At 34.9% G+C, this 13318-nt stretch overlaps 1 protein-coding gene across 7 annotated transcripts in view; it reads left to right on the plus strand.

The window, feature by feature from the left end:
- Nucleotides 1-13318, plus strand: part of CDH18 (cadherin 18) — a 1273978-nt gene that overhangs the window by 1212623 nt on the left and 48037 nt on the right. For 6 of the 7 annotated variants that reach the window (XM_070774814.1, XM_070774815.1, XM_070774813.1 and 3 more), the window contains one exon: nucleotides 4368-4489. In XM_070774814.1, the coding sequence (XP_070630915.1) occupies nucleotides 4368-4489 (122 nt within the window). Of the gene's footprint in view, nucleotides 1-4367; nucleotides 4490-5428; nucleotides 5827-13318 lie in introns of those variants that run through there. The other variant, XM_070774819.1, reaches the window with a different exon arrangement.

Raw genomic sequence — 13318 nt, forward strand, 5'->3', positions numbered from 1 at the left:
TGATTATATCTTTCCTTTTCTCCTTTGCTTTTCGCTTCTCTTCTTTTCACAGCTATTTGTAAGGCCTCTCCAGACAGCCATTTTGCTTTTTTGCATTTCTTTTCCATGGGGATGGTCTTGATCCCTGTCTCCTGGACAATGTCATGAACCTCATTCCATAGTTCATCAGGCACTCTATCTATCAGATCTAGGTCCTTAAATCTATTTCTCACTTCCACTGTATAATCATAAGGGATTTGATTTAAGTCATACCTGAATGGTCTAGTGGTTTCCCCTACTTTCTTCAATTTAAGTCTGAATTTGGCAATAAGGAGTTCATGATCTGAGCCACAGTCAGCTCCTGGTCTCGTTTCTGTTGACTCTATAGAGCTTCTCCATCTTTGGCTGCAAAGAATATAATCAATCTGATTTCGGTGTTGACCATCTGGTGATGTCCATGTGTAGAGTTTCTTTTGTGTTGTTGGAAGAGGGTGTTTGTTATGACCACTACATTTTCTTGGCAAAACTCAGTCTTTGCCCTGCTTCATTTCATATTCCAAGGCCAAATTTGCCTGTTACTCCAGGTGTTTCTTGACTTCCTACTTTTGCATTCCAGTCCCCTATAATGAAAAAGACATCTTTTTTGAGTGTTAGCAATGCCTTTTTTTCATAATATATTATCTTGTTAATAGCTCAGCTGTGTCTGACTCTTTCCAACAAAGGCTGAATAGATGTAACAAATGTGATAGTTCATATCATCAGTTCAGCTCAGTCACTCAGTCATGTCCAAATCTTTGTGACCCCATGAATTGCAGCATTCCAGGCTTCCCTGTCCACCACCAACTTCCAGAGTTTACTCAAACTCATGTTCATTGAGTCAGGGATGTCATCCAACCATCTCGTCCTCTGTCCTCCCCTTCTCCTCCCGCCTTCATTTTTCCCAGCATCAGGGTCTTTTCAAATGAGTCAGGACTTCAGCATCAGTCCTTCCAATGAATATTCACAATTTATTTCCTTTAGGAAGAATAGCAGCAGAGCTACAGCAATAGTTAAAATCTTAGAAACCAAATGCTAATTGAAATATGTATTTTCAGAAATTTCTCAGAAGACTGCATTTAAAATTGTAGTATTTTGTAAAGATGAAAAAAAAAACACATGCAAAACTAAATAATTCATTGCAAAATTAAATAGTATATTGTTGAGTATAACCTTCTTAATAATATTAGTTCTTGAGTACAGTGATATGATAAAATATATTTATTATTATGCTTTGCACTATCTTCTTTGTTGATATTGAGTTAAATATATAGACTTCTAACTTTGTTGTTGTTTAGTCAGTAAGTTGTATCCAACTCTTTTTTTACTCCATGGACTGTAGCCCTCCAGACTCTTCAGTCCATGTGATTCTCCAGGCAAGAATACTGGAGTGGGTTGCAATTTCCTACTCTAGGATATCTTTCCAATCCAGGGATCAAACACACGTCTCTTGTATCTCCTGCATTGGCAGGTGGATTCTTCATCACTACACCACTTTGGAAGCCCCTTTTTCATAATAAGTCACTCTAAATAAGCAAATATTTTAATCAACATCGGGCTAACTTTAATATAATGGATCTATTTGTCTTTATAATATAAAATTGACTGATATGATACATCAGCATCCCATTATCTTTTATTTTACATTGACAAAATATCATAAGTGCCAATTCTATTAGTCATTATATTAAGCTATTCATACAATATATTAATTTTAATATTCTATAACTTTTTTCTGTATATTTAGGTTTCCATGGTGGCTCCATGGTAAAGAACCTGCATGCCAAGGCAGGAGACACAGGTTTGATCCTAGGGTGTTTGATCCATAGTTGTTGGTTGTTGTACAGTCACTCAGTCATGTCCAGATCTTTGCAACCCCATGGACTGTGGCACACCAAGCTTCCCTGTCCTTCACTATATCCCTGAGTTTGCTCAAATTCATGTTCACTGAGTCAGTGATGCCATCCAACAATCTCATCCTCTTTCATCCCCTTCTCCTCCTGCCTTCAATCTTTCCCAGCATCAGGCTCTTTTCCAGTGAGTCAGCTCTTCTCATCAGGTGGCCAAAATATTGGAGGTTCATCTTCAGCATCAGTCCTTCCAATGAATAATCAGGGCTGATTTCCTTTAGGATTGACTTGTTGGATCACCTTGCTGTCCAAGGGACTCTCAAGAGTCTTCTCCAGAGCCACATTTTGAAGGTATCAATTCTTCGGTGTTCAGCCTTTTTATTGTCCAGCTCTCACATCTGTACATGACTTCTGGGAAAAGCATAGCTTTGACTACATGGACCTTTGTAGGCGAAGTAATGTCTCTGCTTTTTAGTATGCTGCCTAGGTTTGTCACTTCTTTCCTTCCAAGAAGCAAGTGTCTTTTAATTCCATGGCTATGTCCGTTCTAACTGTTGCTTCTTGACCTGAATACAGGTTTCTCAGGAGGCAGATAAGGTGGTCTGGTATTCCCATCTGTTTAAGAATTTTCCACAATTTGTTGTGATCTACACAGTCAAAGGCTTTAGCTTAGTCAATAAAACAGAAGTAGGGTTTTTTTTTTTTTTTTTTCTTCTGTAATTCTCTTGCTTTTTCTATGATCCAGTGGATGTTGGCAATTTGATATTTGGACCTCTGCCTTTTCTGATTCCAGCTTGTGTATCTGGAAGTTCTCAGTTCACATATTGTTGAAGCCTAGATTGGAGAATTTTGAGCATTTCTTTGCTAGCATGTGAAATGAGTGCTATTTTGCAGTAGTTTGAACATTTTTTGGCATTTCCTTCCTTGGAATTGGAATGAAAACTGACTTTTTCCAGTCCTGTGGCCAATGCTGAGTTTTCCAAATTTGCTGGCATATTGAATGCAGCACTTTGACAGCATTATCATTTAAGTTTTGGAACAAGCTCAGATGAAATTGCATCACCTCCACTAGCTTTGTTCACAGTGATGCATCCTAAGGTCCATTTTTGTTTGTTTGTTTGTTTGTTTAGAATGTATGGATATTACATTTTATATCTTACTTTTTGCTATGTATATTAAGAGAAGTATCCCTGTGTTTTTTCTTCCTCCTTTAATGCTTTGAGTTTTTAGATAACTTTTATATTTTAAAAAAAAAATCCCTAATTTCTTCTCTCCCTCTCTCCTTCCTTCTTTGTTTCCTTTTTTAATGATGAACTAAGAAACATTCCGGGAACTAAACAAATAATAGATTTTCTTTTATATACCACTATAATGGGTTTGGTATTATTTTGTTTAATCCACTGACAGATAATACCTCTCATGAGTGGGAGTATCTGATATTGATAGTAAAACTTTACTGGCCACAGAGAACAAGTTGTAGCATATTTTATCCTTTGTCTTCTGGGGAAAAGATTTATAAGGTTGAAGATATTTTTTTTCTTTAACTTTAAGTAAAATTATCTAGGACTGATACTTTATCTTTGAAAACTATTTTTAACCTAAGAATTTATCTTCTTTAGTTATTGTAGTACCACTCTGATTTCCTACTTTTTTAAAAGCACCTATGTCATGTGTAATACATCCATTTTCTTAATGGATAATTAAATAATGGATAACTTAAATATCCATTTTCTTTAGTATTTTATGTATATGTATTTTATCCTTTTTTCCTAATATGTTTTGTTTTTGCCTTCTCATTAGTTTTTCCATTATGAATTCTATATTTTTAGCTTTGACATATAAATAAACCAAACATTTCTTTTCTTATATCTCATAACTAATAAACCTATTGAAAAATGGTAAGACTGCACTTTAGAAATATTTTAAAATAGTAGCTCTAATATATTGATATTTATCAGGGTTTTATATGAATTCTATGCTGTTCCAATTTAAATTATTCTTTTTATTTTTCCCCAAGTATGACTTGACACTGCAGACTGCATATATTGTCCTATAAGAATTTTATCCTTGTGTAAAGAACTTTATTTTCTCCAAGTTGATTTAGACTTGAAACCTTGAATGTTTTAAAGATTATCTTATTTTTTTCCAACTACTGTGCTTTTCTTAGATTAATGATGAAACCAATTGTTCATCTCTTGGACTTTGACAGCATACAGTGAGTTCTGACAACTTTCTCCCACTCCAGTTCCTGAATAACATGTAATTTCCTTGATATGACAAAGTATCATTTTAGCATTCATGTCATGCCATGGTGTACATTTTTCATTTTTCTGTAAGTTAATGAGTTCTAACAAAGAGTGCCTTCATAAAGTTGTCTTTTGCCAAAAGTCCTGCAGCAGCATGTGGGGCTAGTGACAAGCTACAGTATTAAGGAGATTGGTTTTAAATCAAGTCTCTAAAGTGTGCATGGAAATACTAAATGCATCCCTATGTGTTTTGCAGACAATCCGAGCTTGCTGAGCCATGTCACAGTGGGTATTAGAGTTCTGGATGTCAATGACAATCCACCCGAGCTTGCCAGGGAATATGATATTGTTGTCTGTGAAAATTCTAAGCCTGGTCAGGTAAGTTAATTGTTTCCTTCCTATAATTTGAATGGAAGAAAAATAAGCAGCTCTGTTTCTATTATTCTTAGGTATAATCCTCAAAAATCCCTCAGTGTTATTTTTGTTCTTAATACAAATAATTTTATAAAGCTTTAAGTACCAAATAGATTTTTTGAGAACCATAGAAAATAAATGTTCTCTGGATCACAAATGTAATTCAACAAATGAACTCCATCATGCATGTATTTTTTATGCCAATAAAATTATACTGAATGATTTGCATACAGCCCTGCATTAAGTGAGGAGGAAACAGTGAACTTTCCTGCCCTGATGAAGCTTATAAACTAGAGTGGGGAGAAGAGAATGGCCTGGTCTATTTTGGAGAGAATGAGGGAGCAACATACAGTGGCCATTGAGTAATATTGATACAAGAAGGTGATTAGGTTTCAACATGAAGAATGTATATGTTTGAGAAGGTAGGGAGAATGAAGAATGGACAGAAGAACTGGAACTTGGAACCTGCATCTGGATGTAGCGTGGCAGCCAGATAAAGGAGCATGGTGATTCCATAGGGAGACTAGTATTGTTGATGCCCATAAAACAAGTGGGCTATGGGAAGGGGATGTGCCTCTGTCTTCTCTACTATGTAACAAATTACACAAACTTAGCAGCTTCAAACACCTATTTAGCATCCCATAGTTTCTGCAGTCAGAATTCTGCTCACAGCTTAGCTCAGTCTCTGTAGGAATATCACAAGATGTAATCAAGCTGTGTTCTTACCTGAGGCTGGGAGAACTCTTCCATGCTCACATGGCTGTTGGTAGCATTCAGTTACTCTCAGCTGCAGACCTGAGAGTTTCAGTGTTCCCCAGAGTTTGGAGAGGCCACCACAGTTGGTTTTGCTTGTTTGTTTGTTGTTCATTTTGTGTTCGTTTTTCTTTTCTTTTTGTCATATAGGCTTTCCCAATATGGCCACTTCAAATAAACAGAGAGTCATTCTGAAGAGTCTGACGGTTTCATATAATGTAATGTGGTGTTACCAGTGTGATATATCATATTTCCATATTCTGTTGGTCAAAAGCAGGAAACAAGACACACCTAGAATTCAAGAAAGGGATCACAATGAGGCATGGATTCCATGATGGACACCTTGACGTCTGTCTGTCACATGAATCAAAAGAAGTCAAAATGGTCTGGATCTAGTTCAGTCAGATAACCCCTTTCACTGATTTGTTAAACCAGAGTAAATATATCATACAAAATTATTTTAAATCATTTTGAAACATGATAAAATTATGGTTGTGAGAAACATTGCCTTGTGTTTTTGTGTATAAGGACAATCAGGTATGGCTTGTTAAAGTAATCACTGCTTATATGTTTTTAATATCTCCAGAGGACATATTTACATATGTATAAATGCAGGACTCTTTATATAAAGCTTAAATAAAGTTTTCTCATGTCCATTCCTCACAGGAAAGTGAGGAACAAAATGATTAAAAATTGTATTATTTTTAGGTATTAACAGGTTATCTGTTTTACTGTTAGCAATATACTAAGGTTATCACTTCTGGTGCTTAATTTTTTTTTCCACTTCACCATGTGAAAAAAAAGCAGAGTTTTGTGGTACATATATAAAATGATTTACTTACCAAATCACACTTCAATAGTGCTAGAAATGGATTCACACACTCTAAAATTATTTTCTTAGCATATATTATACAAATACAATTGAAGAGGAAAATGTTAAATATTCAAATAGAAATTTTAGATTAAAAAAAAAGTCATTTAACATGGGATTTCAATTTTTACTAGCATCAGATTAGACATAGCTGATGAGAAAATAGTGAAAGTAGAGAACTGCAAATTAGATTCGATTAAAATATTCATGTTAAAGAATGGAAAGACAAGAAGGTAAAAAGTATAAATAAGAATAAGAAAAACATAGAACATGCAGATCTAATATACAAATTAACCAATTCTCAGAAGGATATTAAAAAGGAAAACTGGGCAGAAGTAATATTTGAAGCAATCATGACTGAAAGATTTTCCATACTGTTGGCAAACATAAAATCAAGAATTCAAGAAACAGAGAAAAACAAAAAGTTGAGCAACTGTTTATAAAAATAACTTAACCTAGATAAATTGAAATAAAATTTCAAAAATAAAGTTAAGCTTAAAATTTTAAATATCAAGTGAAAAGAGACATTATACTGTTAAGGAAAAATGCATGTAATGCCAGGCAGAGGTCCTAAGATGACACCAAAAGCATAATCAAAAAGTCAATAAATTTGACTTGATCAAAATTAAACATTTCTGTTTTCTGAAAGAACATTAAGAGGATGAGAAGTAAAATCATAGAGTAAAAAAAGATATTTCCAAACCATTTATTCAATGAAGGATTAGCATGCAGAATATAAAAAGAATATTCAAAACTTTCTAAAAGACAATTTTAAAAGCTGATTATTTAATCAGGAAGATAAAATCCCTCCCTAGGGGAAGATAATTCCCAAGAGCCAGAAGATAATATCTGGCAACCATAAATTATTTTCCTACAAAAAATATTCCTCAAAAATAAAGATAACAAAAGTTCATATTTAGACCAAAAAAAAAGAGAGAGAGAGAGAAAGAAAGTTTCTTACCATAATAAACATACTAATGATTTTTTTTTTTTTTGGGGGGGGGGGAAGGGCAGGTAATCAAATTGGCAGTTTAAAGTAGCAAGAATTCTTAAAGACCAAATCAATCTGTAATTATATTGGTAACATTAAATTATTGATAAGTGAATAGCCCCTGTAAAACTCTTTACATTTGGGGTAATTGATAAACTACTGAATTATAATAGATTGTAGAAAACCTATAACTTTAAGTGACAAAATAGTAAAAGTCTGTGTAACTAACATAATAGAAATTATAATTTAAAATATTCCTAAATAAAGTGATCTTAAAGTTTTATTTTTGACCTTTATTACATTAATTAAAATTTAAGGACTAAAGAGCCTCTTTATGAAAGTGAAGAGGAGAGTGAAAAAGTTGACTTAAAACTCAGCTTTCAGAAAACTAAGATCATGGCATCGGGTCTCATCACTTCATGTCAAATAGATGGGGAAAAAATGGACTTTATATTTTGGGGCTCCAAAAAGTGACTTTAATTTCTGCAACCATGAAAAGCAGAGATATTACTTTGCTAATAAATGTCCATCTAGTCAAAGCTATGGTTTTACCAGTAGTCATGTATGGATGTGAAAGTTGGACTATAAAGAAAGCTGAGCACAGAAGAATTGATGTTTTTGAACTGTGCTGTTGGAGAAAACTATTGTGAGTCCTTTGGACAGCAAGAAGATCCAACCACTCCATCCTAAAGGAAATCAGTCCTGAATATTCATTGGAAGGACTGATGTTGAAGCTGAAACTCCAATACTTTGGCCACATGATGCAAAGAACTGACTTATTGGAAAAGACCCTGATGCTTGGAAAGATTGAAGGTGGGAGGAGAAGGGGATGACAGAGGATGAGATGGTTGGATGGCATCACCCACTAAATGGACATGAGTTTGAGTAAGCTTTGGGTGTTGGTGATGGACAAGGAAGCCTGGCGTGCTATAGTCCATGGGGTGGCAAAGAGTCGGACACGACTGAGCAACTGAGCTGAACTAATATTAATTAAAATATTCATTGATTTAAATAATTTACACAGTGACAATACTGTTGCATGTGGCTTTATTTTAATTTCTTTATATTTTACACTACAAAGATACAGGGAAATTATTTTTATATAGGATCTATTTTAAAGGATTATAGAAGGGCATATTAAAAACTAAGATGTAATCCTAATAAAATATATAACCAATTTAATATTTCCAAAACAACCCAGAAAATTCTGTGAAATTTTTAAAGCTTTAAATTTTTAAAGCTAAAGTTAAAGTTACAAATTTTCATATTTGCCCTTAAGATATAGTTTTGTCTTTTAACACAAGATAGCAAAATAAAAGGGAAAGGTTTAGTACATAAAATTATAATAGCTAGGTAGAATCATGGTAATTAAAAAAATAATAAATAAGATAATAAATATAGAATGAGTTCAGTTCAGTTTAGTGGCTCAGTCGTGTCTGACTTTGTGCGACCCCATGGACTGCAGCACACCAGGCCTCTCTGTCCATCACCAACTCCTGGGGTTTACTCAAATTCATGTCCATTGAGTCAGTGATGCCATCCAATCATCTCATTCTCTGTTATCCACTTCTCCTGCCTTCAATCTTTCCAAGCATCAGGGTCCTTTTCAATGAGAGTTCTTCGCATCAGGCAGCCAGGGTTTTGGAGTTTCAGCTTAAGCATCAGTCCTTCTAATTAATATTCAGGACTGATTTTCTTTAGGATGGACTGGTTGGATCTCCTTGCAATCCAAGTGACTCTCAAGAGTCTTCTCCAACACCACAGTTCAAAGGCATCAATACTTTGGCTCTCAGCTTTCTTTATAGTCCAACTCTCACATTCATACATGACTACTGTTAAAACCATAGCTTTGACTAGACAGACCTTTGTTGGCAAAGTAATGTCTCTGCTTTTTAATATGCTGTTTAGTTTGGTCATAACTTTTCTTCCAAGGAGCAAGTGTCTTTTAATTTCATGGGTGCAGTCACCATCTACAGTGATTTTTCGAGACCCCCAAAATAAAGTCTGTCACTATTTCCACTGTTTCCCTATCTATTTGCCATGGATGATGGGACCAGATGCTATGATCTTAGTTTTCTGAATGTTGAGTTTTAAGCCAACTTTTTCACTCACCTCTTTCACTTTGATCAAGAGACTTTTCAGTTCTTCTTTGCTTTCTGCCATAAGGTTGGTGTCATCTGCATATCTGAGATTATTGATATTTCTCCTGGCAATCTTGATTCCAGCTTGTGCTTCATCCAGCCCAGTGTTTCTCATAATGGAGAAAAATAAAAATTAAATAAAATAATGTAAACTTAAAGAAGTATATGTCAGCATTTATATTAAAATGACATAACCAAAATACTTTAAAAATATCTATTCTCATAATAGGTAAGAAAAAATGTCAACTTAATGTTGTTTATAAGAGATCCATAGTCAATATAGTAAAAAGCTTGAAAGAAAAATCAAGAAATTACTTGCATAATTGCCACATACATACTCACCAACTACATACACACATACAAAGATACAAATTATCCAAGGAAATATTGGTAATATACAGAAGCACACTTATTAATATAAAAAGGGTCAATGCAATAGACAGAAACAATTTTAAATTTTATATATTTATCAAAATTTCTTCAAAATAAATAAAGTAAAAATGTATAGTAAAATAAAGAAAAATATACAAGTCCATTATTATATTGTGAGTTTTAGTATGGTTTTGCAAGAAATTGATAGAATAATAATATAAAATGTTAGTAAATAAGCTAAAAATTTGAGCACCACAATTAACCAAGCATTACTGTTTAACACATACATAATATTGCAGTGAACAAATTTAAATTACATTGGTTAAAATTTTACATAGATATTGACCAAATTTCTTCCATATTCAGCAGCACAAAGCAAGTTTTAGTAATTGTCAATATTTGACTTCATCTTATTACAATAAAATAATGTTAGATACTAATTCAAAAATATTACTAGAAAAACTCCACCAAAATTTAAGTCATTTCTAAATAAGCATGAGCCAATAAAGTAATATAAATTGAAAATATTTCCATGGAATTATAATCAAAATATACTGTATCAAAAAGGAAAAAAAAAAAGGCAATCAGTTTTTTACTCATTTTATAGTGATAACAAAAGTTTGAAATCAAAACTTGTAAGGATATAATTTGAATTATATTCTCTTTCATGAACATAGAAATATCATAAACAAAATATTGTCAAAGAGAATCCAGAAAAAGTAATACTTTAAATTGGAAAGGAGAAAAATTAAAACTCATTTTGATAGATGAAACAAAATTTTTGATAAAGTTAAATACTCATTATTAATAGCAGTGCTACTAATAGTAGTGGTGATACCACTACATTGCTATTGTTTGTGACCCCATGAACTGTAGCCCACCAGGCTCCTCTGTCCATGGGATTTCCTAGGCAAGAATACTGGAGTGGGTAGCCATTTCCTTCTCCAGGGGATCTTCCCAACCTGGGGACTGAACCTGTGTCTCATGTCTCCTGCATTGGCAGTCATATTCTCTACCTCTAGTACCACCTGGGAAGCCTTTTTTTAAAAAATATAACTGTTATTATTTTTGAGAAGTAATTGCTAGGCTTGAAACCCCAAAGTTCTAATATATATTTTTAATATAAATTTATTTATTTTAATTGGAGGCTAATTACTTAACAATATTATAGTGATTTTGCCATACATTGAATCCGCCATGAGTGTACATGTGTTCCCCATCCTGAACCCCCCTCCCACCTCCCTCCCCATACCATCCCTCTGGGTCATCCCAGTGCACCAGCACTGAGCACCCTGTCTCATGCATGGAACCTGGACAGGCGATTCGTTTCACATATGGTAATATACATGTTTCAATGTCATTCTCCAAATCATCCCACCCTCTCCCTCTCCAACAGACTCCAAAAGACTGTTCTCTACATCTGTGTCACTTTTGCTATCTCGCATACAGGGTTATCGTTACCATCTTTCTAGATTCCATATATATACATTAGTATACTGTACTGGTGGAGAGGCAATGGCAACCCACTCCAGTACTCTTGCCTGGAAAATCCCATGGATGGAGGGGCCTGGTAGGCTGCAGTCCATGGGGTCGCTAGGAGTCGGATATGACTGAGTGACTTCACTTTATTTTTTCACTTTCGTGCATTGGAGAAGGAAATGGCAACCCACTCCAGTGTTCTTGCCTGGAGAATCCCAGGGACCGGGGAACCTGGTGAGCTGCCGTCTATGGGGTCGCACAGAGTTGGACACGACTGAAGCGACTTAGCAGCAGCAATTAAAAGCTGAAACTCCAGTGCTTTGGCCACCTCATGCGAAGAGTTGACTCACTGGAAAAGACTCTGATGCTGGGAGGGATTGGGGGCAGGAGGAAAAGGGGATGACAGAGGATGAGATGGCTGGAAAGCATCACCGACTCGATGGACATGAGTTTGGGTGAACTCCAGGAGTTGGTGTTGGACAGGGAGGCCTGGCGTGCTGTGATTCATGGGGTAGCAAAGAGTTGGACACAACTGAGCGACTGAACTGAACTGAACTGAACTGATACTGTATTGGTGTTTTTCTTTCTGGCTTACTTCACTCTGTATAATAGGCTCCAGTTTCATCCACCTCATTAGAACTGATTAAAATGTATTCTTTTTAATGGCTGAGTAATATTCCAGTGTGTATATGTGCCACATCTTTCTTATCAATTTGTCTGCTGATGGACATCTAGGTTGCTTCCAGGCCCTGGCTATTATAAACAATGCTGCGATGAACACTGGGGTACACGTGTCTCTTTCAATTCTGGTTTCCTTGGTGCGTATTCCCAGTAGTGGAATCGCTGGGTCATAAGGCAGTTCTATTTCCAGTTTTTTAAGGAAACTCCACACTGTTCTCCATAGTGGCTGTACTAGTTTGCATTCTCACCAACAGTGTAAAATGGTTCCCTTTTCTCCACACCCTCTCCAGCATTTATTGCTTGTAGACTTTTGGAGAGCAGCCATTCTGACTGGCATGAAATGGCACCTCATTGTGGTTTTGATTTGCATTTCTCTGATAATGAGTGATGTTGAGCATCTTTTCATGTGTTTGTTAGCCATCTGTATGTCTTTTTTTGAGAAATGTCTGTTTAGTTCTTTTGGCCCATTTTTTGATTGGGTCATTTATTTTTCTGGAACTGAGCTGCAGGAGATGCTCGTATATTTTTGAGATTAATTCTTTGTCAGTTGCTTCATTTGCTATTATTTTCTCCCATTCTGAAGGCTGTCTTTTCACCTTGCTTATAGTTTCCTTTGTTGTGCAGAAGCTTTTAATTTTAATTAGGTCCCATTTGTTTAGTTTTGCTTTTATTTCCAATATTCTGGGAGGTGGGTCATAGATGATCCTGTTGTCATTTATGTCAGAGGGTGTTTTGCCTATGTTTTCCTCTAGGAGTTTTATAGTTTCTGGTCTTACGTTTAGATCTTTAATCGAGTTTGAGTTTATTTTTGTATATAGTGTTAGAAAGTGTTCTATTTTCATTCTTTTACAAGTGGTTGACCAGTTTTCCCAGCACCATTTGTTAAAGAGATTATCTTTTCTCCATTGTGTATTCTTGCCTCATTTGTTGAAGATAAGGTGTCCATAGGTGTGTGGATTTATGTCTGGCTTTCTATTTTGTTCCACTGATCTATACTTCTGTCTTTGTGCCAGTACCATACCGTCTTGATGACTGTGGTTTTGTAGTAGAGCTTGAATTCCACCAGGTTGATTCCTCCAGTTTCATTCTTCTTTCTCAAGATTGCTTTGGCTATTTGAGGTTTTTTGTATTTCCATACAAATTGTGAGATTATTTGTTCTAGTTCTGTGAAAAATACCATTGGTAGCTTGATAAGGATTGCATTGCATCTATAGATTGCTTTGGGTAGTATACCCATTTTCACTATATTGATTCTTCCAATCCATGAACATGGTATATTTCTCCATCTATTTGTGTCCTCTTTGATTTCTTTCATCATTGTTTTATAGTTTTCTATATATATAAGTCTTTCTTCTTTAGGTAGATATATTCCTAAGTATTTTATTCTTTTCATTGCAGTGGTGAATGGAATTGTTTCCCTAATTTATCTTTCTGTTTTCTCATTGTTAGTGTATAGGAATGCAAGAGATTTCTTTGTTAATTTTATACCCTGCAAATATTATATT

This window comes from Bos indicus, chromosome 20 (assembly GCF_029378745.1).
Source record: "Bos indicus isolate NIAB-ARS_2022 breed Sahiwal x Tharparkar chromosome 20, NIAB-ARS_B.indTharparkar_mat_pri_1.0, whole genome shotgun sequence".
In the NCBI taxonomy this organism is placed as follows: Eukaryota; Metazoa; Chordata; class Mammalia; order Artiodactyla; family Bovidae; genus Bos; species Bos indicus.